The sequence below is a fragment of the Argiope bruennichi genome, chromosome 1 (assembly GCF_947563725.1).
Source record: "Argiope bruennichi chromosome 1, qqArgBrue1.1, whole genome shotgun sequence".
Lineage (NCBI taxonomy): Eukaryota > Metazoa > Arthropoda > Arachnida > Araneae > Araneidae > Argiope > Argiope bruennichi.
The window spans coordinates 56,947,991-56,975,608 of NC_079151.1; the positions used below are offsets into that span (position 1 = coordinate 56,947,991).

A 27,618-nucleotide genomic window follows, 5' to 3' on the forward strand; every position below is an offset into this window, starting at 1 on the left:
TTTTTCTGGTAAAAACATTTATTTCAGCAGAAACAGCATACACAATTTGACATCATGTTAAATTTACAAGATGAAAATATTTATACATATGCCAATAAAATAAAAATTAAAACCCAAGATATGAATACATAAAAACTGCTTGTTAAGATTATAATGTCCCATAAACACCTAAAAATAGAGAGAGAAAACTGAGTGAAATATGTAATTGTAACAAATATAAAAGAAGATAAAAAAAAAAAAAATTGTCATTTGCATTTTACTAGCAATTAGTTGTAAAAGATGAATTTGTTATTAATTAAAGAAATTCTAGAAACATATTCACTATAACCCCTTAGATTTTCTAGTTCACTAACATTAACTTCATCAGATGCTCTAATTAAATATTAAAAAAAATTGCATAATTAAAATTTATAAAAGGATATATAATTGCCTAACCAAGAGTGTTTCTACGTATGTGTAGGACAACAACTATTAAATACACAATGAACAACTGGAATGTAAATATTATAGGCTCTTAAAAAACTGTTATTCTGATATCTAACATGAAGAACTAATGGCATTTATCAATTACATATCTTTCCTTTTTGAATTACATTTGTTTAATGATGGGTTTTTCAGGTTTATTTTAGAATATATTTTAATTTATATTCAATATTATATTTATCTTTGTTTAGAGAATTATATTTATTTCATAAGACGTTTCTGACTATTTATCTCTAATTCATTTTAAATTTAATCTGCCAATTTGTTTTCTGGATATCTGATGGCATATATATAGTGAAGAAATTTTTTCAAATTAAATTTATTCACAAGACAGAAAATCTTAATATTACTTTTAATAGGGCTCATAATATATGAACTTTAGTTAGAACTTTAAAATAACTTGAATAAACTCAAGAAAAATGCCATGCCTTAAAATAATCTAAAGTTTTTCAAAAGTAATTCAAAATTTACTATTGAGCTATTTAATTCCTAATTTTTTTCATTTATTTATATCTTACCCAAAAGGGACCCTATCTTATCAGATTACTTAGTTTTATTATAACTTTTTAACAGAAAGCAATATATTTGTATATGCCTAATGTGGAAGTAAATGGAATCATTGCTTAATCCTTTGATAATTTGCTTCTTTTAATTTAATAACAAATAGGTACTTTATTTGGGATTTTTAAAAAAATCTATTGAGGAATCATAAAATATTAATTTATATGCTATTTCTTAATCTAAAGGAATGGAAAAGTAAACTGAACTTTCTCTCTCTTCCACTGAACATATACTATTTTAAATGATAAGACTATTTCCTCACTATATGATTAAGTATTACTTGTTAAACATTTAATATGAATATGAAGAAACCAAGTTCCAACCAAATATATGCTTAAATCAAAAGATTTAGCTTATGGGCAAATGCAAGATGAATATGTGGAATAGGATTTTAATGACTTTTCATATGCAATTACCTTCCATTTATGATTAAGATGTATTTATTACAAAAAATTAAAAGTAATCTTCACCCTTCAAAAAGAAACATTTTTTAGCCCAACAGCAGTACTTCACAATATCTGTCAATTGCTATAAATTGAAAAATTGTGGCAAGCAGCAAAATTTAATGACATCTGAGCAAAAATGGGCTACCTTATTTTTTTATGTAAAATAATTATTTAGTTATCTTATTATTTAATATTCCAATCAATTTTTAAGAGAAAATTTCATATATGGTTTATTCTTTTGATAATATTACCATAGTTTTCAATTTTAAGCTGTGTTACATTTCCAATCATATTTACATTACAAAATCATATTTTTTCATTCTTCCCTGCAGTATTCAAAGGCATTTTTAAAAGACTAAATGGACCAAGTGTTAATTTTAAGAAACAATAAATGTAAATACACAATTTACTTTAAATGTGAGGCAAACTTAAAAAAAAAAATAATCAGCCAGCTTAAATAGTTTACCAAAAAAATGTGTTTTCCACAATAAATTCCCAGGATATTATTGCACAAAAATAAATTTTACACAGTTTTAAAATTTAAAAAATTATCTTTTTAATAATACAAATTTAATAACTGTGCAAAGGTTTTTTGAATTTTGGACTTTTAATACAATATCTATTGCCTAATAATCCTAATATAAAGATCTCTAATTTCTACAATGAATTGGGTATAAAAGACAATATAGATCACAACAATCTAGCACAATTGTGTTAGAAAATATCAAGGCTGTCGAAATGTTCAATATATTTTGATTGTTTTTAAAAATCATGTTGATTGAGGATTTTAAATTGTATTATCTTAAGCATGCACCTGGAAGAAAACCAATTTTCAAGTTATAAGAAACAAAAGAACACTTGAATCAGTATTAAAATAATATATCCAAAGACAAAAGAAATAGTTTGATGATGTATTTTCTGTATAAGTTATTTATCACATACAAATATACAAAACTTTTATAATTATTACAAAGTTTCGTTGAAAAAATGCAATTAAATCCAGATTAGTTCTAGGCATATATATTTTTTATTCTTTATGATATAAAAATTAATCTAACAATCTAAAAGGGTTTTAAGGAATTGTTACCAATAATATTATACTTTTGTACAAGAACCTATGTAGAAGCATCCTTTAGCATATATTAATTGGTTTTCAAACAAAATACATATATTCAAAGGCAAGTTAACTTGACTGTACAGTCAAAGTTACAAATGTATCATTCTATCAAGTCAAATAGTGCTATAAACTTAATATATTTAATTATTAATCATGCATTTGAAAACAATATTGTCTTAAATACCCATATTCTCTGTAATAAAATAAAAAAAATCTATTTTTTATTCAAACATTATTTAATTTTAAGGGGATTTTATTTCTTCCATTTTTTTATTTGAGTACCATGAATAAAAATTTGTTCATGCATTTCAGGAAAAATTACTTTATTCTGTGTCTGAGAACTTTACATTTGGGACATTATCACTTTCAGTGCTATAGTAAATTAACTTTTTAAAAATAAGTTTATAAGATATATTTTACACAGATTTTTTTCTGTAGGTTATGATTCCTCTGATGAGTGTTTTTATTAAAGTGAAGCAAAGAAAAGCTATACACAAACCAGGTGGAAGTATTTTCAGTAAAAATAAATAAATTGAAAAAAATTTCAGCAATCAAATGGCACAATTTTTATATGCACTTTTATTATGATTATCGAAGAAATTTCTTATTTTATGCGTAAAATATAAACTTTTTAATTTTTAGTATAAATTTAAGAAAGTCTTTCTTCCCATTAATGTTTTTATTGTTTATTGATATTAATGAATAAAGATAATTTTTAGGCATAAATCTTTTAGCTCATACTCTTTTTCCGATGGTAATTAAATTAAATAAAATAACTGATTTGTTGTTTTTACTTGAATAGAAAACAGAAATTTTTAACCTTAGATTATTTACTTACCATAAAATTATTATTTTTTCTCAATACTTTACAATTATTGTGGAAAAAAACAACAACTTTTAACTATAATCAAAATACATTTTAAAAAGCAAAAGACAGTTTTTGGTTAGATGGCAATATCTAAGGTTTAATTTTTATAATTATCTTATGTAAATATTTTAATTTTGTATTGTATTTTTCTTTCAATTTTGATCGATTTTATATATTAGACTTAATGTGTCCATTAATGTAAAAAAATTGTAAACTTTAGATTTAAAAGACTAATTGGAGGGAAAATCAAGAATGGCATTAATGAAAATATCAAAAATATGATACGGAGCTTGCAATTGTCCAATATGAAATATATGTAAAATATTCAATAACCTATCATACTGAGTTAAAAAAGAAAACTGTTTGCAACTGCCGATTAAAAAAATTTAAGAAAAATATTTACTGCATGCATAATTTAAAATTATTTCCATTATAGCTCAAGATTTATTAAAATTTAATTCAGTAATTCAATATACATAATCCAATTTTCATAATGAAACAAAGTAAATATTTTTATTTTGAATTATATATTAATTTCAATTATTGAAATATTTCAAGCATTTTTCATGTCAAAATAACTGTATAAAAGTGCTGAAGTAATTTAAATATGTATTTATAATAAATTTACACACCTTTTGCATTTTTAAATGTACTCTATTTCTGTTTAAATTGGTTTTCTTTATAAAGAATAATGCACAGATTATTCTATAATGTGAAGGAAAAAAAAAAGCTTGTAAATCAGTTAGCAATTGTTTGTTTTGAGAGCAAGGCATCAAAAAGATTCCATAAGTCAAAAAAATCTGTCTTTTGTGATTCATAAAGTTTAACAGAATGTAAATAACCTCAAAATGTTTAAAAACACAAATATATTATAATTCAATGAAGTAGCCCTTATACTGTCAAATTTACTTGTCTTATAAGAAAAACTGTAGAAGTAAAACAATTTAAAGTTAATAGTTTTTTTTCTAACAAATAAATTTTTTTTGATGTTTAGAAATTTTATGAACAATGCAATTCAGATTTTTTTTTTAAATATATATATATATATATATATATATATATATATATATATATATATATATATATATATATACAGACATAAATAAATAAATAAATAATTTTAAAATTTTACCTTTCCTTTAATCACATTTGTTTTGGAAATTCAGATTCGCCTCAATTTTCTGAAAAATAACAATAAAATATCTTAAAATTAATAATGGAAACAAGCCTTTTCCCACAAATATGCTGATAAATCCTTAATAAAAATTAAAAAATAAAACACTAGAACCAATGAAGAAACAAAAATAATTTCTAGATTAATAAATAAAAATAATTTTTCTCACTTTACAACATGCAAAGTTTTTCAAAATTATACTATAAATTAAAAAAAAAAAAAAGAAAAAATTAAATCAATTAAAAAGCCATTTTAATTAATTGAACATAAAAAATGCATTAATTAATGATAATGCGTATCTTACTGAAAAATTATGTTGATGTATTAGACTAATTCACAGTATCATATGCAAATTTGAATTCTGAACTTTAAATAATTTACAAAATTATACCAATATATCGCTTGCAATGTTAAAAAAATAAAGTGAATATTTCTCAGTATTTTTATCAAAGACAATGAGATAAAATATAACAGTACATTCTTCTGATAGATCTACTAACAAAAGTGGTGGATTTCAATTTTTACTAAGAGGATATAGAAATCAATTTTGTAAGTGCATTAGCAAAAAAGATGAATCCTTTTTTATATTGTAAATGATATTCTTTCATAATAAATTTAGTGAGAGATATATTAACGAAAAATCGACAAGAATTAAAAAAAATATTTTAAAATTAAAGTAAAAGACAACAGCAGTAAACTTTAAAAGTTAAAAAATTAAATTATCATTTCTTCTAAATACTTTTAAATATTTCACAACAATATATTATTCTGACCTTTCTTTTTAAAACAATATGTAATCAGTTGTATATTTACAAAGTAAAGTCAACACACGTAATGGTGAAATTGAATTTCTGGAAAAAAGAATTAAACCTACACATGCAAAGATGGTTCCTTGTAGGATACAATTTTAGATCGCCGTCTTTGCTCTCTTTTCTCTATAATTTCTTTATCCTCAGGTAAACACCTATTTTCTGTAATGTAGACTAAATTAGCAATTACAGCTTTATTTATAATAAAATATTTGAGTTGCGAAATTAATGAGCAAAACAAGGAATTACATATCAATAAAAATGATTTTAATTTGTACAATTTATAGAAAAATCGAATAAAAACATTTTTAAAGATGCTTTCCCTTCCATATTTGGGAGACAAAAAAGTTTCAATACAGGGACATTTTGCATTGGATGTAAAATATAAATAAAAATATTCAAATAGCATAACACTTATCAATATTTTATTTTTATTTTGTAAGTAAGCAAAACCTTTTATATATTATTATTAAATTTACTATTTCTGAATAAGTTGCAACTGAAATATCAAATATACAGAATAATTACAAAATAATGATTGGGTTTCAATTCAGAAATTTTATATCCATGAAAATTTCAAAAATTTTATATCCATGGTAATAAATCACACCTTATAATAAATAGAGACATTTCAATAATTATTTTTAATACTTGGGAAATATCTATCTATTTTCTTTCCATTACGCAACTTCAAAAAACCTTCTATGGTAGTTCAATTCTTTACAGAGATGTTGAAGCATATCATTCATTATCTTGATTTAAGAATTGGCAATATGGTTTGGAAGCTCATTCATTGTAGCTAGCAATAGGTACACAGTATTTTCAATATAATTTAACAGAATAAATCACAAACCTTACGATTTGGAAACTCAGTGCTGGTAATTAGCCTAAAGGGGCTAAATTACAAGCACTATTGTTCAATCCAATAGACATATATTTTCAATTGGAAAATTATGCAATTTTTTTTAAATATTGTTTTGCTTTAAATTTACTGCTGGAAAAATTATAAAATCTAAATTATTATACAGTTTTGTAGCCCTACTATATCATTTAGTGAAGTATTCTAGATAAACTATCATTTTAATTTTTTTTAAAGCTTATCTCTTCTGTAAAACTGATCAAGTTATAAAGCTTGAATTTCTTTGTTTTATGCCTATTAATAGTTGCATGGAGAACATATTGCCTGAATGAATGCCCAATGACAGGGCGATCTTTCTCAAGATGATTGCTGAAACTATATGAAATAATGATATTTAGAGATTCATAACACATTCAATTTAAGATGCGGAGAATTTTTCAATCAAAATGTTAGCATATTAAGAATATTTTACCAATAGTAAGACCACAGAATAATAATTTGGAATTTACAATTTTCCAGTACTACATTTATTGACTTAGAAAAAAATTTCTTTACATCATTTTAAGCATTTTTTTTTTTTTTTTTTCCAATTATAAATACGTGACAATCTTTAACAGCTTAGAAATTAATTATTGGGCTATGAATATTGTGGATGCATTGAATATTCACCTGCAGAGATACTCAAAATAAAAAAGTCAATGAAGTGGAACAAATAATAATTCAAAAAATTTTACTCAGATTATTATTTATCAATTAGCTTTTATTAAATACAATATATACTCAGCCATCTGAAACAAACAAAAACAAGGGTTGCAGGTATTGGATATAAGAAAACATTACATAACTGAAAAAGAAAAGAGGGAACAGCTCTTTTTATGTAAAATAGCCTGTTCCATATTTTTAAAAAAACCAATTCTTGTAACATTCTACCAAAGTAAATATTCTTCATAATAAACACCAAGATAAAAAGGAAACCTACAACCAAAATACTAATAATTTAAGCCTGTCAATTTTAAAAGATAAAGCAACATTAAAATGAATGTACAAAAGCAAATAGCCATGTTTTTAAAAAAAAAAAGAAAACTGCATTAGTAGGAACTTTTGGTTGCTTTTCTTGAGATCTAAGGCTCCCAGCTGCAATATCATAATAAGCATTATATTTGTACTTCAGGTTTTCTCCAGATTCTTACTTTATTTCTATGAGTTATTTCGATGTTGCTGACCTCATATGACTGTTCAACAATTGTTCTGACTGAGAAGTTTTGGAAGAATGAAGATGAGTATAAAATTGAGTGATATAGAAGCAAATGTTCAATCACAGACAAGATGGATAGGGTATTGTAACACAGGGTACATCATTATTGAATATATTACATATGTCTGATATAAAAATGCCACCTTTGATTGCTCATGAACATCTAGAAGAAAAATATTTCAACTGTAAAAAACTTACAGGTGAAAAGAAATGGTTATCAGATATGATGGATGAAAAGCAATAGATCCTATCCAAGATAAAGAGCAGAAATAGGATTATTATCATTACAGAAAACTCAGAAAAGTTTCGTATGAAGAAGGAAACACATCAATATACATAACCAAAAGAATTAGTTGGAAATTATATTTTATAAAATTACATATGTAATATCATAAGTTCATGATTGACAGCAGCTATTGTGATCTGAGACGTTGCTCAACTTCAGAAAGTTCTTCATAATTCTCCATGGTATTATATAAAACACAGATTGTTTTGATAAAATTTTATTATCAACTGTTCTCTTATGTATTTTACAATCTCTGCATTAATTTTTAAGCGAGCAAACATTTGGCAATATATAGAATATGAGTTATTTTATGATTATCATGATCATGATATATTTCTTTAGTCAAAACTATTTCAAATCAAACTATTATCTACAAAATTTAGAAATATTGCCTTTTCTTATTTAATACAATGTAATATTTCATCAATGCATTATTAGTAAGCCAATATTTTTGTTTAATAAATTATTGAACTAATCTGAATTTTTTATATCTTTCTTTGGTATATATTATATTCAATTAAGCCCACTATACAATACATTATATTTCTAACATCTATAAAATATAACCATTTTTTAAAATATGCTCAATCAGGATAAAACCCTCTGCAGAATCACTTTATTTGCTCTTTATATGTGAAATATATACTTTTCAGCAAAATCTAATAAAATTATTTAAAGTTCATAGATTTTGACTTTTATTAACTATAGATTTAAATTGAACTTTAGCATTCACTTGTAAAATAATTATTGCTATTATTTCTTAGATTCTATTTATACATTAAAAATAATTACACATTAGTAATGCAACTATAAAACATTTACATAAAAAAATTAATAATATAAAGTCAGAGCTACAGTAGCATTTTTAGCTTATATTTAAAAATATCTTTTATGTTTCATTAAGTGCTTAATTCGTTATCAACAACTTAAATATATATAGCGAATTCTAAAAGAAACCAAACTTTGAGCATTAATACATTAAGCACTTAAATTAGAACACTAACATGTCATCCACACTAATCTGCTGTAATGATGCTGTGTATTGTTATCTTGTACTTCTTTAAAGAATAATACATCATTTTGTCACTATTTTGTGTTTAACTGAAGCAGTACTTTGTCTATTTGATGATTATTTATTTTTCAAAAATGAAGAAGCAATGAGTTTAAGTAAATTTTGGTTTTTAAAGATCTAGTAATCAAAAACAATCATTTTGGATAATTTTGAGTGACAATCTGCAGTAAAATCTGTGCCCTAATTCTTGACTAAGGAATAAAACATCAATCCTGTCACAGCTAGTAAGAACTGCTAATCATGCTATAAATAACATGTCCTAACTCTCCAGGTTTGATCCTTGTGAACTTGATTTGGTTCTAAAACTCAAACTTTACTCTCAAAAGTCAATGAAATGGAATAGCAGAAAAAAGAGAACAAAATTCATTGTGAACCATGGATAGTGCTTTTCTCTTGAGAGAGAAGAGAGAAAGAGAGCAATATATAAATAGATAGAACAGTATTTTGAAGGAGATAATATGCATTTATTTTACAAGTTTGGTTCCTTTTTGGATAGACTACATATTTAAACATACTTTTGCCTTAAAAATAATTAAAAATTTTCACCTTTGTCCAGCAAAATATATGATTTAAAATTTATTCTGTTCTTCTCATTAGAATATACTTTACAGGATTTGTTAAATGCTTTTTTGCAATTTATAACATCTTTCAAACCAATTGGCTGATTTTTGCAAATATTTTTGCTTTCTTCAGCTCTCTCTTGGCAAAATACTTTTTTTCTAACTGAGTTGTCTTGAAATAATTCATCTTGAACCACTGTAAAAAGTTTTTAATTCCATTATTCTCTAAATATAGTTTTCAAAGAAAATAATCATTGAAAAATCTGAAAATTGATTGCTTAATTTACTTAATGCTAATATATAGATATTACTTTATGAGATGCCATAGTTTTATAAATTAAGATCTATATTTTAATATTTCCTTATGTTATCGTTTTTTGTTATAAAAATTAAAATGATAAGATTCATCATTTATAGCATCCAAATGAAAGCAATGATTTCGAATTGAAACTAGTACTGATGCCAGTTATTTAGTTATAGGCAGAGCTTCAAATATTCAGCATTCACAAGATCAAACGAACTGCTACAACTGATGAACAGACTAGTCAGGAGATTCAAAAAGTTATGATGTGAATGAGGGTCTAGAATACTGAATAATTGCAAGAATCAATAAGCTACAGCAGAAGTCTTAATATTGCAACAAATATTTATGTGGGTTAAATTGAAGAGTAGTTTTCTTGTGACTGTACATATACATTCTAGAGAAAGAAAAGAAAAAAAATCTACAAAAATAAATTCAATATGAATAGTGGTCAATGATAGCAGGCTTCTTGAGATTAAAAAAAACAAAACAAGCTTTTTCCCTTGCTGAATCTGTGCTTAAAAAAAATGCAGATTTGGAGGCGCAGGAACACTCTGGGAGTAAAGAATTTATTATTTTACTGATACAATTTGATAACTGAATAATTTTTAATATTGATCAAGGATATTACACTGGGATATTACAAGGATTAATTTTAAAAGTATGCTCTTTGTAGTAGCTTTATTGAATGTGCTAAAAAACAAACATAATAATACATGAAATAATGATATCTAGTTGAAAGTAAAGTCATTTTTAGATGGAAGGTTAAAATATTAGGTATCTTAAAAATAAAAATAATTTGGTATTACTCCATTCTAGTTCAAGAAACAAAAGAAATATGCAAGATTTGAAGCAAAAATAAATTACACAATTAAATTTGGTTCAATAATTTAACATGCTGATTTCAAATAAAACAAGTGCTACGAGGAAAGACCTTGTAATTTAAAATTAGATAGAAGGGTAAGGGCAACAACTGATCTTTAAATTCATCCTCGAAGCAATGCTTCATAAAATATAAAATTTCAATGGAATACAATATTACAATAAATTTAATTTGTAATGATAAACTTAGTTCCCAGGTCATTGTAGAGCAATATACCAATATGTAATTAGAAGATGACTCATTTCCATTTCAGCTTATGCATACTTCATCAAGGAATATTAATTACATCACTTATATGAAGGTTTTTAAAAAAACTAAAATATATAAAAGAAATCTATAAAATTGTGCTATCTCATTCAACTTTAATCTGATAATATTCAGCAATTTAAGCAAACTTTTCAGTGAATTCCTTTTATATTATGTAAAAAAAATTAATTAATTAAAAAAAGATCACAATAATTGGGAAGTAAAATTTAAAAAAAAAGATATTTTAAAAACTTTTTTAATAGTTATATATATTAAAAGATTTTCATAATAATAACAAAATATCAAGAAATAAAGATTACTTTTGAATTCTTCACATATTCTCAAAAATATACCAAAGAAGAAAATTTTTTATATTTTTTTAAGAGAAACCTAATGATAGTTGAATTTTTCAGAAGTTAGGGATATATAGTGACTTAGACCAAACAAAATAGAACCAATGGAAAGTATAAGATTTAGCTTTAGAAGTGAAATGTGACTACTCCATAAATAAAGTATAAGCAGGTTACAATAAATATGTACATTTTTTTTCATGCACATAAAAAAATGCAATTGTACAAAAAGTTTAACTTTAAGATGTTTTTAATTGCAATTTTATACCTTCCAGAGTCTGAAAAGACAATTTTTGGAGTTATGATTGTATGTATTCAAAAGGCATAATTCACTAAATTCATTGACCTAGATGGATGAAGTATACTTCATAATAATCAAATATGAACAAGAAAGAAAAAAAAATTCAAAATATGAAAATAAGTTCAAATACCTGCTCTGTTTTCAAAGTCCATATAAGTAGTATTCAAATCATTTGTACTAAGATTACCTAATGGAGCTTCAGCCGAATTTTTAATAGTCATTTGGAAGCATCCATTTTCATGCAAACCATCAGCAACCATTTCAGAAAGCAGACCTTGATTGGATTTGAAAATGTCAGTCAAAATAACACAAGGATCCATTTTTTTAGCAGCACGCACTTTACTTTTTATTTCTTTTGCATGAATATTTTTTGGGGGAGAATGAACTTCAGCAGTCACCAGAAAAGAATTTTTACCTAATTTGCTAATATTATCAGGCAATATAAGACTTGAGTTCAGAGGTATACTTTTGGAAGCAATATTTTTCTTTGCATTTGAAACAGTTTTTCTAACTTTAGATTTATTTATAGACTTCCGTATTCTGTCTTTTGAAGCAACTTTTCGTCCATCCACTTTTTCTATAGCATCTTCATCAAAATAAAATTGTACTTTATTTATTGCTTTCGTATTCTGAGGTTTATATGATTTTTTGCCTTTCTGAGAGTATATACTTTTAATACATCTTCCATTGCCGCTTTTTTCAACTGGTTGCATTTTCACTATGGCACCAGTTCGGCCACATACGAAATCTTCGTTTCTTTCTGATGATGGTGCAGGATGATTCACATTATTCTCTGAAATATCACTAGGAGATGATAAATTTTTATTGGAAAAGTCTGATGAATTTGATGCCTTCTGTGAATGATTTGTTACTTCAGCATTATTACCTAACTGTGGACTACAAACATTTAAACTTTTTTGCTTGCTATTAATTTCAGTAGAAAAACATTTTTCGATTAAAATATTATCTACAGGAGAATTTTGAGGGAAATGTTTAAAATCTGTGCTAGTCTCAGAGGAAGCAAGTTCATTTGTTTCAGGAGAACGATAATTTTCTGTTTCTCGATTAATAAATGCTTCTGCGATATCAGCAAGAATAACTTTCACAACTTTACGCTTTTGGTCTAGCGATTCTTGCTTATTTTTATATTGAGAGAAAAGATCTGAATTCACAGTTGGCACTTTAGAAGAGCTTGGAGTTTCGCTGTTAGAGCTTTTTGGTAAGGATTTTTTTTGGTTTGATGGTTTAATATTAAGTGCAGAGCTACGCTTCTTAGAATTTTTCAAATCTGAATCCTTAGAATCAATATAAGGTACTGCTGATGAAGATTCTTTTGAAAATTTTGGCACATCTCTACTATTTCTTTTAACATTCCTTGCCTTTCTTGATAATTTACATCTTTTATTAGGAGAAGAAGAGCAGGCATCTACACGAGATATTTTCCCTGTAAAGACATTTTTCAATAAATATATCAGTTGTTTATTTTATACTGAACATTAAAAAAATAATTATTATTACGAGTAGTAAGTTGTATCAACTATTTATTTTTATGCAAAGAATAATATTTCAACAGCAAGACTAACATTACATCAAAATATTTAATTTACTACATTACAAAAAATATTTCATGAAATAAATTATGGCAATTTTATATTATTTTATTTGAAATGATCAAAAAGAATAAAACTTTCAGTAACATAATTTACTTTCAAATGTTATTTCAGTCTAAAACTCTTGATTTATGTCTACTTAACTATGTACAATTTTATTATCACAGTAACTGCTTGACACACTTTTTTTTTTTTTTTTTTTTTTTTTTACAATAATCTTGGACTAAATGGTTGAAAAGACTAGAATCTTATTATCTTATTTTGAAGCTACAATGGGTTATTTATTAATAGAACACTTAATTTTGGACACTGGTCAGATAATGTGAATTACCTTGAGCTGGCATTCACTGCCCAAACATCAATATAACATCAGCCGAAGGACATTTAATGCTAATAGACTTCATGTAACCAGACGAGTATAATGAGCGAATAAGGCTTTAAAGTATTAGTAACGAAAAGTTTATTACAGTTTCATTCAATACAAAGTTCCTACTCCTACATCTGATTTTAAGAAGTCCTTTTAAATAAATTAATTCCACAAATTTGATTTAAGAATGTAATTTGAATTTAAAGAGAGAAGAATTAGGTCTTAAATTCTATTATCTCAAAGTGGGGGTTTGTCATCAGGCAACTGTGATATTCAAAGAAAACAATCTGACTAAAGTCTTATAAACGGACTAAAAATTCTGTGCTTATTTTTTTTATCCATCTAAAAATTTTAGGTTAAAAAAAATTATACGATCAAGCCATATTTTGAGCCACAAGCAATCTTGTTCTTTTTCAGTATTTTGAAAATCTCTCAAAGTAGGCTGGTAACTGATAAACTACTGGATATTCAGTTAATCCAATATAAATTTGGTGAGCTGTGATATAGAATTTGTGAATTCTAATGATAATTTTTAAACACTGAATTCAAGACCTTTAAAAGCCATTTCTACTTATCTGTCTGCTCTTTAATCATATTTGTAAACAGCATGCCTATAAGAATTCTTATATTTTGTTTGATGAATTTTAAGAGAATAAAACTATATTACCCTGCTTCCTCACAAAATAACGGAGAATCTTCAACAAACTAGATTCCACAGAAAATCCGTAATAAATGGCAAGCTATGGAAATATAACTAAATATAACTAATTGATATGCCCGGTACTGTTTGGGATTAAAAACCTTTCATGTATAATATTTTAAAAACAGAAACTATTTTTGTATAAAATTTGATAGTATACAAAACTTTTTCAAGACATATGTGTAGAAATAATAATAATAATAATAATTAAAAAAATTGTAGTAAAATAATTTGAAGTCTTAATATTGACTACGAAAGGAGTAACTATGAATCTCCTTATTTCAAAATCATCTGCATTAAATAAATAAATAAAAAAAAAACATAACTGAAAGAAAAAATCTCTCAAAAATGAAATTGCTATTATTAAAAAGATAAAATTTTAAGACCACATAAATTTTTTTCAGAATAATTTTCTTCATAATTCTGTGGAAAAAATGTATATATTGATTAATTTCTCATAGCTGTTACAGTTGTAGAATATATGAAGAATATATCAGAAAGACTTCACTTTTCTTAACTTTGAGCAACTGACTTATACCTGCTTTTAGGCATTGTTAAATCCCTAACAAATGAAAACCAGATAAAAGAGAAATTAAAAACAGTGGTAAAGAAATTCAAAGTCAACATTAATTTTAATGCATATATATATTTTTAAATTAATAACAATTGAAAAAATATTGGGCAGGAACAAAACTGTTATTATTGAAATGAAAAAATTTTGAATTTGAAGATGTTTTAAAAATATTTAATCTGGAATAATTCTACTAGAAGTTACTATGAAAAAAAGGTAACATTTCAGTTAATTTCTTTTAATTGACTAAATTATGAATTTTGTAATTGGAAAAGTTGACAATATCCTTTGTCTTAAGTCAAATATTAAGTGTACAAAATTTGGCTGAATTCTGCTCAGTAATTTTGGAAACCTAGAACATATATAAATATATGTGTGCACATACCCACACATATAGTTACAATGAATTTTATGGATAGCAAAATAAAAAGAATAATTATTGAAATGAAAATGAACAGATTTAAAAATTCTAATTTTTAAGAATACTTGTTATTCATTCAACACAAATACGAAAAACTGTTAAATCAAGTGTAAAGTCTTCAGTATGTATGTGTTTATATAAAGATTAAATGTAAGAATGTTTTTATTTATTTATTCTGTGAAAGATATTTTACATATGAAAAATAAAGCTTCAGAACAAGCAATTAATTAATTACCTTTCTGACCACAAGTTTTAACATCTGAGCTTGAGCTGTCAGAATATTCTGACATTTCTTCTATTGGTGAATTTTGACTTAATTCTTGAAGTTTGCTCTTAAAATCATTTCTGTAATTTCTAAAGAAAAAAAAAATTTAATAAAAAAAGTAGAAAAAGAAATGATTTACAATAATCATGCATCAATATGTCCATTACAAATAAATTATAGATTTACAATATAATTACAATAAAATACTTACAATATAATTATATATATACATTTTATGAATCTAATATATAAAAATCTCATGTCACAGTGTTTGTGTTCGAACTGCTCCGAAAAGGCTAGACCGATTTTCATGAAATTTTTTATGTGTATTTGGTAGGTATGAGAATAAGTCGTAAAGTATATTTCACAACACTAGGTACTGTCTGTCCACAACAAGAATACTGCTAGACATTCGTCTATGTTTACAGCGGGCGCTATAGAAACAGGTTGCGGTAGGGATGATCCATTTTCAATGGGTGGAATCGGAAAGAAGTCTGGGGGCGTATTCTTTTTCTTGGCGTCAATGTGAAGCGATAACAGAAAATCTATTGCTCATTCGTCTTCTTGCTTTAATCGCAGTTGCACGTATCTTTATATTCGCTTAACTTATTTCTTTTATATTTTATTAATCTTTTCTTTGGTTAATATTAACTGCATTTTATTATTTAATATTTTTTTTTGTCTCGTAAATTTTGACATCCTTTAAAATGCCTTTTCGATTTAAGAAAGGAGAGACTTTAAAATCACAAGCACGTAAAATTGTGCATAATGTTGCAGAGTTCTGCTCCGAAGAAGCTGCAGCAAAATCTTTGAAGGTTCCTCTTCCACAAGCCATGAAAAGAGCTGCTCAGGCGACTGGAGTGTCGGAAGGCACTATTAGGAAAATTAAAAATGAAGTTTCGACACTGGACAAAACGGAAGTTTTGAGTACTCCTGGAAAGCACCGTAAAAGGCCTATTGACCGAAATTGTGAAATTGACGACTTCGACAAATGTGTTATTCGTCAAACAGTTCAAGATTTTTACGTCCAGCAAAAGAAAGTGCCTTCTTTAAGAAAATTACTTCCCGTATTGAGAGAGAAGTTGAATTTTCATTGGAATAAGGAATCATTGAGGAAAGTTTTGCATTCAATGAATTTTCGCTGGAAGAAATGCGCGAATAAAAGAAAATTTCTCATCGAAAGACCTGATATTGTGTTTTGGAGAAACAACTACTTGCGAAAAATGAGGCAGTACAGAAAAAGTAAATGCCAGATAGTTTTCATTGATGAAACGTGGGTGGACAGTAATCTAACATTTAGAAAATGCTGGCAAAGTGATACAATTTCAGGAGCCGAAATAAATGTAAATTCCAAAAATCGATTGATCATTGTGCATGCTGGCTCGTCCACGGGATTTATTCCTGGCGCTCAATTAATTTACAAAGCGTCAACTAAAACTGGTGATTATCTTGGCCAAATGAATTATAAAAATTTTAAGAAATGGGTGTTGGAAAAACTCATTCCAAATTTGCGCCCAAAAAGTGTCGTGTGCATGGACAATGCTCCATATCACACAAAAGTTGCAAATCCGACACCTACCAAATACAGTACGAAGAAAGAAATGACCGATTGGCTGATTAATAACGGAATAGAATGCGATATGAAAATGAGGAAAGCGGAACTGTATTCGCTAATTGATAGGAATCGCCCTAAAGAAATCATATATAAAATTGACAGCATAATAAAAGAAAATGGGCATTATGTCTTGCGACTTCCCCCCTACCATTGCGATTTAAATGCGATTGAATACGTTTGGTCTTCAGTCAAAAGACTCATCAAAGAGAGAAATATAACAGGAGACTTAAGTTTAGAAAACTTACAGAATCTGTTGTGCGATGCTTTGGGCGGAGTGTCTTCCAAGGAATGGGAGGCTCATTGCCGTCATGTGGAAAAACTTGAAAATTCTTATTGGGAAAAAGATGGAATTTTAGAGGAAGTAGTAGACGAACTGGTAGTTCAAATTGGAAGTACTGAATCGGATTCCGATTCAAAAGAAACGGAATCATGTGACAGTGATTCAGAATTTTTTTAAGAAACTACACAACTGTCACTCGATCTCTGCTAGTTTTGTCATTTTAAAATAATATAGTTTTGCATTCTTTTAATCATAATTAATATATTTTATAAATAAAAAGTGAGTTTTAAAATTGCCTTTTTATTTCTTTTCGATTATTCAATTATAGATTATAGCAGAATGGAATTGTATTTAGTCTAATACATTTTGTTTCTGATACATTGTTATTATTTTCTATTTTTTTCATTAATGTGTTCTTGATTTCTACCATTCATGTTTGTGTTAATAATCAAAAGTTTCAGTTTAACATAGTTTTGATTGTCCTTATTTTTTAAGGTCTGTTTTATTTATTTATTTTGCAGATTTTACTAAATTTAAAGAATGAAATTTAGTTAGTTAATTGCTGATTAATTTATTTTTATAATTGTTATGATAATACTTTAAATTGTAGAAAGTGAAACGAAGAAAGAAACAATAGATTCTAATATTTATCAGGAAATAATAGAATATTTTAGCATGAAGTTACTATGGGCTAAATTAAGATAAAACCTTGGAAATTAATTAAATTGAAATTAGAGTTTAAAATATCATTATATATATACTTTTATAGCTTTTTCTGGATCAAAAACTTTTATTTAATGTTATAAACTGAAATTTAATAAAATAATTATCGTAAATTAGAATTTAACTTTTTAGCATAAATAAGATCGCCTTTTGAATTGATCGATATATGGAACTGGAAAATATAGAAATCCATTTCAGATTATATTTATAAAAAAAATGCACAGTTCAAACTTTTAAAGCAAATTATACTCAGCTGTTTGTATAAGTAAAATTAATTGATCATTCATTTTGAATTTTTTATTTGAAAAGTGTATTGAAAATTTATTAAAAAAAAGTTCTTGCAGGGAACTTTGAATTCCATTATTTTTTAAACAAGTATATTTCACAATTCAGTATTTTATTTTCATCGAAATTATTGAGTAATTTCCTTAAATCTACAGGTATAATTAATTTAGTTATCTACTATCACAATCATTGTCAAGATAAAAAAAAATGAGGAGGGGAAAAAAAACCCCGTTGTTTTAACCTTTTGCTCTTAGTGTTAAATAATAATTATGAGAAATTGTATTTATAGTTTAAAAAAAAAAAGAATTACTTTGAAATTCAAAATAGTGATTCTATTATGCTATATGAAAATATTTAGAGATTAAAACGATTTAATTTCTTTTCTGGAATTGAATGAGCATATGCAATTATTAAGAAGTAATTCTATTAAATTTTTATCGCTAAATATTATTCAACTATATAATGGTATGAAAAAATATTATATTATAGGTAGCGCATTACTTTTTTTTCAATAAAATAAAGAAAAATAGTCATTTATTGAGACTTGTTGTCTCGCCTCTCTGTAGTTTCAATAGCTTTCCTTCTTAACTAGGATTCCAAGAATCTAAAAATTGTATGCACGTTAATGTGAGTTAGAAGGATTAAAGTACTCAGGTGCCTTTCTACTCAGGTGCACTGATTGTGATAGTAAAACGGTAGCAGATATGTATTCTCAAACGGTATTGATAGGCTTTGAATAGAAATGTGAAGAACATTAGGAGCGAAGAATTTTCAACCCCGAAATGATAAAATGCATGCAGGAATTTGGATCCTTTATTGCTTCGAGGATACATTGAAAGGAAAAGCTCATTTATCACTCTTATTTGAATTGACAGCTCGTGAGAAAATTTTTTCTTTGAAATAATTGTATTTCTTTTTCAAGCCGGGGGAAATGAATAAATGGTAATCTGGAATACAAAAACAAACTTTTACCGCGTTTTTCGTAGAATAATGTAAAGCGATATTGGGCTTATTTAGTTGGGTTCCTTTAAATCTGGGACATCTGGCACGTGCATGAATGAACACTTGAATTATCTTCAAATTCAGAATACTTTTACATATAAACTTTGCGAAATTAATTATGCTGTAAAAAGCTTGTGCATATTGAAAATAAGTTACAAATCACAGTTTGATTTTTAAAAATCTGAAAATTGATAGTGTGGTAATCGTTAATTTTGTGTTTCGGGAAATAGTATATACATCAGAAAAATAAATATAAATTTGGAAAGGTTTCAAACCTATTTAACAATGAGCATTTTACTTTAAAACAAAATAAAAGCACTTTTATAAAATTTATGAAATAAGTACGATTAATTATGTTAAATTAGATTACCTCGCGTTTGCTGCGGAGAATTTGATATTAATAACTTATATAAATTTAGAGCAAATGAAATGAAGACGATTAATGTTTTGTCATGCATGATTTTACTTCTTAATTTTTTTATTCTTCTTGTGTAGTCGTTAGACATACAAATATTTATTCAGTTTTTCTATTTGATTTGTTTTGTTCTTTGTATACATATGACAGGAGTGCCGGATATTTTCAATATTCCGAGTATGCAAATGATTTTCAGCTGAGTGAATTATTTTTTTAAATTTGTTTTCAAGAATTAAATGCAATAATACCAAATATCGCCCCTTTGGCGCTAAACGTGCCAATGTAAGAAACTTGAATGAATTTCTTCCTCTGCGAAATGAACTCTTCCTACAGTAACCTGTTTCTATAACGCCCGCCGTAAACATAGACGAATGTCTAGCAGTATTCTTGTCGTGGACAGACAGTAATTAGGGTGTTATTATCCATGTTCACTGTACGATGATGAGATCAACGCTTGATTGAAATCATCGCCACTGTGGCGTAATGTTGAAAAAGTCCAGCTAATCTATCTAATACATAAAAATCTCATGTCACAGTGTTTGTGTTTGAACTGCTCCGAAACGGCTCAATCGATTTTCATTAAATTTTTTATGTGCATTTGGTAGATATGAGAATAGGTCGTAAAGTATATTTCACAACGCTAGGTAATTAGGGTGTTATTTTCCACGTTCACTGTATGATGAAGAGATCAACGCTTGCTTGAAATCCTCGCCACTGTGGCTTAATGTTGAAAAAGTCCAGCTAAAAATAAATATGTGCGTCCAAATGCTACAAGATCCATCTGCTGACACATTCTCGGACCAATTGTTAGATATCGGTAATGGAATAGTTGCTGTCTATAAAAATACTGGATGCATAAAATTTCCCACTAATTTCTGCACTATCGTTGATTCGCAAAATGCTCTCATTGACCGCATATTTCCCGATGCATACATAATCATGAGTGGCTGGCTGAAAGAGCCATTTTGGCAGCAAAAAATGTGGACGTTGATGATTTAAACTTCAAGATACAGCAGTCGTTGCCAGGCGACTTGGTATCATACAAATCGATCGATACAGTTTGCGATGCTAACGAAGCTGTAAATTATCCAACAGAGTTTTTGAACTCACTGGATTTGCCAGGCATGTCACCACACCTTCTACGACTGAAAGTTGGATCTCTGGTTATTTTACTTCAGAATTTGAACCGACCATAGCTATGCAATGACACGCAATTGGTCATTAAAAAATTGATGAAAAACGTTATCGAAGCCACCATTTTGAATGATAAATTCCGAGACGAAAATGTTTTGCTGCCACAAATTCCAATGATTCTCACAGACGCGCCAATCGAATTCAAACGTGCTCAATTTCCTATTCGATTCGCATTCGCAGTGACAATCAATAAGTTGCACGGCCAAACGATGTCTGTTTGCAGCTTAGATTTAGGCACACCATGTTCTTGCGTGGGCAAACTATCGAGCTTATTTGTGTTGGCTATAGACGTACTGAGAAAAAATATTGTACACTCAATTGCTCTTCGTAATGAATATTGATTTTCTTTATTTCATTTTTATACTTTTATACAAAAAATATATTACTTTTTTCACTTTACGTTTAACTTTTAAGAGATCAAACAATGTATATGTTCGTTACATTAATGAAATACGTTGTATTGAGAAAATGAATGGTTGGTGTTTTTTAGTTTCTATTGGCGATCATCGTCTACAGTGCCCAATTCCTCTTTCTGTCATAGATCCTATCCCTACACATTTACAATACATTCATTAACAACCAAAATATTCAAAAGAAATAATTTATAAGATAGAACAATGTTTGCGAGGTCAGCTAGCATATATATAAAATTATTCTCCGATTAAAATTAATATTTTCTTTTACTCAATGCTTTGCACTAAAAAAAAAAAAAAAAAATTCTTTTTGGATGTGAATACATAATTACCTCAAGGAATGATTTCTTGAGGTATTTCATATTTAAAAAGAATTTATGAAAACTAATATAATTAGAAGTAATTATCACCAAAACTATAATAACATATGAATTCTTTTATAGGAAATAAATTTAAAAGCTTTAATTGTAATTAATTTTCAATCCATCTTAATGCTGCTCCCAGGCAAACTGTCATAATGATAAAGAAAATGTCAGTCAAACTAGCAAATTATCTCTTAGGATTGAGAAACTAAGGCACCATTTTAGAAAAACAGTAACAATTTAAGAGATTCAAATATTGCATGTCACTATTTTGATGACATAGCAGTTTTCTTCAATTCTTTAGATCACACTATAATAATTTAAAACAGATTTTCCAAATGTGTATAAAAGAAAACATTAAGTTAAAATTTTCTAATTGTGTATTTGCTCAAAACAAAATTAAATTCTTAGGGTATGAAGTCAAAGAAGGATGCATTTCTCCTGATAATCATAATATTGAAAGTTTATATAAAAAAATTACAACTTCTAAAAAATGGTAAACAATTTCAGAGTTTTCTTGCTTCTGTAAATTTTATAATAAGTTAATTGATTCTTATGCCAAAATTAGAGAAACCTCCAATAATCTTCTTAAAAAAAGATACACCAAGGCAATGAACAGAAGACTGTCAAAAAGCTTTTGAAGTATTAAAAAATAAATTGAGAACTAAACCAGTGTTATAGCTATATAACCCTAATTTACCTCTTCATGTTTTCTATGATGTATATGAGATAGTCATTGCAGCTGTTCTTAAACAGCTTGACTATTCTGGTTAATTACATCCTGTAGCTTATCATTCAAGAACTTTACGGCCATACGAAAAAATTATTGTATAACTGAGTTGCAATATTCAGCAATAATAGATGCTCTTGATAAATTTTATAACTATTTGCATTATTGTAAAGTATGGTTATGAGTCGAAGGGCTCCAACGCACTTCCACGTCTTGTAGTGAGGGGAAAATTGTAATGTTACCTCTTAACTAATTTAAATCTTAATTAATCTCCTAATTTTTATCTTAATTTAACCCATATTAACTTCATTCTAAAATGGTCCCTTTATTTCCTGATCCAATTTCATCTATTTTATTTAATTAATCCTACATGAGCTCTGTAAAATGCTTTAATCAGCAAATTCTCACGCTCAGAGTGAAGGAATTAAAATCCTTAATGCGTTGCAACATTCTTTTAAAGATACCTAAATTCTCTTTCCATAATTGCCATACATCGAAGAAATCCCTATCAGAATCATATTGTATAAAATCACTAAGTAAAAATACTTTGGTCTCTTTTGCTCTTCTCCTGTGTCATGGAATGACGTATCTCATCACTTCTTGCTTGTACATAAATTATGCCCTCTGAGATGGATTAAAGTAAAGTTTTAAAATTTTCAAAAGTGTCCTTTTGCTTTGGCCAAGAAATTGCTTAATATATATATTTCTAATTAATTTATGCTCTGATAATTTTCTGACCACTCTGCATTCATTGTAATTTCTGAGAAGCATAGACCATTATTTTTTCCATGAAATCAGAGCTCTGAGTCAACAAATTCTTTTCAAAAATTAGAGATTCCAAATCCATTTTCACATTATCTTTTTTCTGTTTCCATCTATTCAATTTGCTACAATATTCTCCACATGACCTTTGGCAAAACCTAAATTGCAATTATTTCTTTGAAATTACGAAAATAAATAAATAAATATTGTTAAATAATTTCTACTTCTATTTTTCCAAATCATATTTTACATACACACTAATTTTTTTTCAATTTTTAATTTATCAAAAGATGCTAATATTTGGTGCTTAATTAATTTTTTAAAAAGATCACTTGTTGTATCAATTATATTATAAATGAAATCACTGGACTAGTGGACTTGAGAAAATAAGAACATAATTTTTGATTCCACAGTGAAGAACCATGATGTTACTCAATATTAGAAATTGTCAACTACAAAAGCTTATATCATTATATAATAAATAAAATATTTAATTAAAAATACATAATATATATTATTGTAATTATTAATTACTCCTAAGATGATAATGAGAAATTATACTTACAGATTGTTTGGAGGATGTTTAGATAAGTTGTCTGCTATTGATGAATTTAATAATAAAAGAGTTTCGTCTAAACATTCTGTGGCTTGCTTCATACTAATAGCCATATCCGTTAATTTAAGTCTTGAAAACTATCAAGTAAAAGAAATATAATATTAAATCATAATACCTTTTAACAAATTAAAAATTTATTACAATTGGAAAATTTAAACAAGAATTCCAAAACAAATGATAATATTCAAAAAGATCCAAACAGAATGCTTCTAAATAAATTAAGGAATCAAACAAAAATTGATTTGATATTATTTGGAATTTTCCACATAAAAAACAAGGAATTTTTAAAACATTAATTCAGGTTTCATTCTGATGCAATAAAAACTATTTTGAATAAGTTAAAAATTACTCTACCCTTTTCAGTTTTGTTTTAAGGCAATGTTGAGAAATTAAGTTATGTAAAGCAACTCAGATATTCTCATTGATAAATTTAAGAAAGAAATGATTCAGTAAAGAAAGCTAACAGCAAAAAGTTTATTAGCTCAAGATTGGTGGCAAGTAAGAGATTTTGGAAAAGAATTTTATGTTAAAATAGAATTAATAACTTTATTAAAAATATTCTTAAATAATGAATTTAATTGATAGTTAATTCTAGGGGTTATAACATAATTCTGTGGCTGTAAAATCATTTGGTAATCACATTTCCTGTAGAGTCTTCAAAATTAAAAACTAATAATGATAAGTAATTAGAAATTAAGCAGAAAATTATTTTTTTTGAGTATTGTTTTCATTTTTACAGAATGACATAACAGTTATTAAACTATTTTTTTTAAATTTATTATTAATTAATGCATCATCTGTCTGAATATCTTTAAAGCATAAATGTTTATTTACGGTAGTTACAATAATAATTGTAAAAAAAAAGCACTAATTACAAAACAAATTTATTTATAGTGCGAATAAACTTACATTTATAATATCTAAAACTTTTCCATTTTCTATCAATAAATTCTCTTTATCAGTTGCAAGATATCGGCTTCGCTGAAGAGCTAAAGCAAGATGTTTGTTGTTTCGTTGCAAAGATTTTATCTTTTTTTTGTAAAAAGCTGAAATGAATGCAAATTTATTTATTAAACAAAGATAATTGTATAAATATAGAAAAAGGTAAAAAATGACAAATTAAAAAAATTCCTTTATATTCTTACAATTATTAAACTACATAATTTTTTTACTGCTAGAAATTAACATGTAAACAGTAATATGTGCCTGTAACATTAATGCGAGTATTAAAGTAAATTTGGAAAGGAATAAAATATTTCCCCATTGAAAATTATAATCAAAATTATCTTGGCAGATCTTTTATTTAAGGGTGTATTTAGATATCTTTTAAAGAATGGTACTTTGTGTCCAATTTCTAACCAATTAGTTCAATTATTAATTAACCAATTAGTCCAGCTTGCCCCCAAACAGACGTATCCAACTAATTCCATTCAGTTATAAATAAATGGATTGACATTTATTGAAATTATAATTAATTAGGAATAATAATTGGAAAATTATTATTATCATAATTCCTGAAGGAATTCTTCTAGAAAAATGCAACGACAATTATCATTATAATACTGATTCCTAAATTAAAAAGTTTAAAGGAAAGTAAAAAAAAGTTTATCTTATAAAACCAAGCTGATTATGCACAGAAAGCACTTTTTATAAAAGCTTATTAAAGGATTAAAGGAATTGGTTATGCATCATTATTATATTTTTAAAACGATCAAAATATTTTAGAAATGAATGTTTTTTTAAAAAAGTTAAGCATATTATTAAAAAAAAAAAAACATACTGATAAATGGAATACAGGAAGTTTGACTGAAGAATGAAATTCTGCAAATAACAGTTTGAAAGATGATTAATCTATTTCAAATATATTATCTCTTGTAGATATGAAGCACAAGGAGTAATAAAAATAAAATGAAAATAATTAAGCTGTATTCAAGACAATGAAGTAATACTGAAAAAGCAAAATAATCATCATAAAATGAATAGCAGTTAATATTAAAATTAATCAATTTTAAAATAAAATTTTACCTGTTGCAATAGTTTGATTTAATGAAAGCTGACTGAAACTTTCCATATATCGTTGTTGAACATGCCAAGGAATTACTTTTTTTCGGCATCTATTAACTTTTTCTTTAGGAAATAAAGAAAACTCCATATTCAACTCTGTGAGTGAAAATTGGCAGTATAGTCACAAAATATTCTGAATAGAAAACCAATCTTTTCTGTAAAAAAAAAAAAAAAAAAAATCATTTTTCTAAAATTATCAAAATAATATAACTAAAACACCCAACATGAAGTTATTAATAAAATATGAAGCTAACAAAATAAAATAAACATCCATCTATTCAAAATTAATAATTAAATATGCTTAAAATTCTGAAATCTTTAAATTGTATAAAATTTTATTTATTATATTTAATAAAATATTAACCACTGATGTGAAATTTTATAAATCAATGTGCATTGTTAATAAAAATAACCAATTAAAAATAATAAATGACAATAAATCAATTATTAAAAGTATCTAAAAATTTATATCTCTCATTTGATTTGACCAAATGAAATCCAGCAACTGTGTTTTCTTCAGATTAATTAAATAATCTTTGATATTTGTTACAAGAAAATTGAAGCTGTTGGTAGAATTTTAATTGGAACAAAATAGGAGCAAAGCAATGAGTAGATAAATTAAAAGACAATATATTTTCATTCTAAAATAAATTGTTTGGAAAACAATCAATATTTGATTACATTATAAACTGTTATGATAATTTGTTTGGAGTACAGAATGAAAATGATAAATTGAAAATATTGAGGAATACATAATAGAATTAAAAAAAAAAAAAAAAAATGTGAACCTAATTATTTAATGTGAGAAAAGGAATTCAATAAAATATCAACTTATCTTATTGAAAAACTAATTGAGTGATTTCAAAAAAGAAAAAAAACTAGATTATATGAATTAATATTTCTAATTTAAAGTAAAATTATAACAACATCCATAAAACTTATATTTAGACTCTTTGTTTACTACTTGGCGACCATCCACAGTAAAGTAAGTATCCCCAATGTTTATTATATGATGCAACATAAGATAAAAATATCTTTAAAGGAATATTATCATGTCATTATAAATAAGAAAAATACAAAAGCTTGATGCAACTGTCGATAAAGTTAAAAATCATGAACAATAGATGTAAAATTGACTTATATTGAAGGTCATCGTTCTGTCCAAAGATCTCTTTCGAATACATGTGTATATGTTTAATTAATGCTTTTAACTTAATATGGTAATGATATATAAAGAAATTATACATTTTGGACAACTTTCTTGCATGTTTCAAAATTTTCTTGTACAGTATGTTTATTATTTAAAGTAAGGAATTTCGTATACTCTTTTCTTTTTAGAGTATTTGATTCTCTATATAAATAGAGATTTCTATTATTAATTATTTAGACAGCATCGAAAATTTTTATTAAAGAATAAATATTTACTTATTTGCATATATCTTATAATATAACAACGTATTATTGAAAAGGATTGTGACTTTCTAAAAAACAAATAAGGCCATACTTTTTCCTAGAAAATTATAATTTATGATCTTCAAATAGACAATAAACGCTTTTGTCTAACTAATAGGAAATATTTTCTTCTGACAAAATAGTAAAATTTCTTCTACATCGTACAAACTTCGCAACATACGAAAATAACAACCAAATTT

The 27,618-nt window shown here is 26.1% G+C and overlaps 1 protein-coding gene across 3 annotated transcripts; it reads right to left on the reverse strand.

Annotated features, from left to right (window-relative positions):
- On the reverse strand, positions 1-27,606 carry LOC129963937 (uncharacterized). Of its 3 annotated transcripts, XM_056078557.1 has the most exons (9): positions 27,471-27,606; positions 25,928-26,121; positions 24,812-24,948; positions 23,852-23,979; positions 15,476-15,594; positions 11,702-13,015; positions 5,524-5,620; positions 4,608-4,656; positions 1-168 (listed from the first exon to the last, which is right to left on the reverse strand). In XM_056078557.1, exons 2-8 carry the CDS (start codon positions 26,052-26,054, stop codon positions 4,638-4,640), a joined length of 1,941 nt encoding a protein of 646 aa, XP_055934532.1. In that variant the 5' UTR covers positions 26,055-26,121; positions 27,471-27,606; the 3' UTR covers positions 1-168; positions 4,608-4,637. The 3 variants fall into 3 exon arrangements, with proteins under 3 accessions (XP_055934532.1, XP_055934541.1, XP_055934522.1); XM_056078566.1 differs by lacking the exon at positions 5,524-5,620; XM_056078547.1 differs by lacking the exons at positions 1-168; positions 4,608-4,656; positions 5,524-5,620 and adding an exon at positions 8,731-9,686.
- Between the last annotated feature and the right edge of the window lie 12 nt (positions 27,607-27,618).

Bases quoted from the DNA above. Each gene is read 5' to 3' on its own strand.
- LOC129963937 (XM_056078547.1), bottom strand. From the start codon at position 26,054: ATGGAGTTTTCTTTATTTCCTAAAGAAAAAGTTAATAGATGCCGAAAA. The intron at 23,980-24,811 runs GTAAGTTTATTC...TTTACTTGATAG, and splicing joins AAGTTTTAGATATTATAAAT to TTTTCAAGACTTAAATTAAC. The intron at 9,687-11,701 runs GTATTTGAACTT...AACTTTTTACAG, and splicing joins GGACTTTGAAAACAGAGCAG to TGGTTCAAGATGAATTATTT.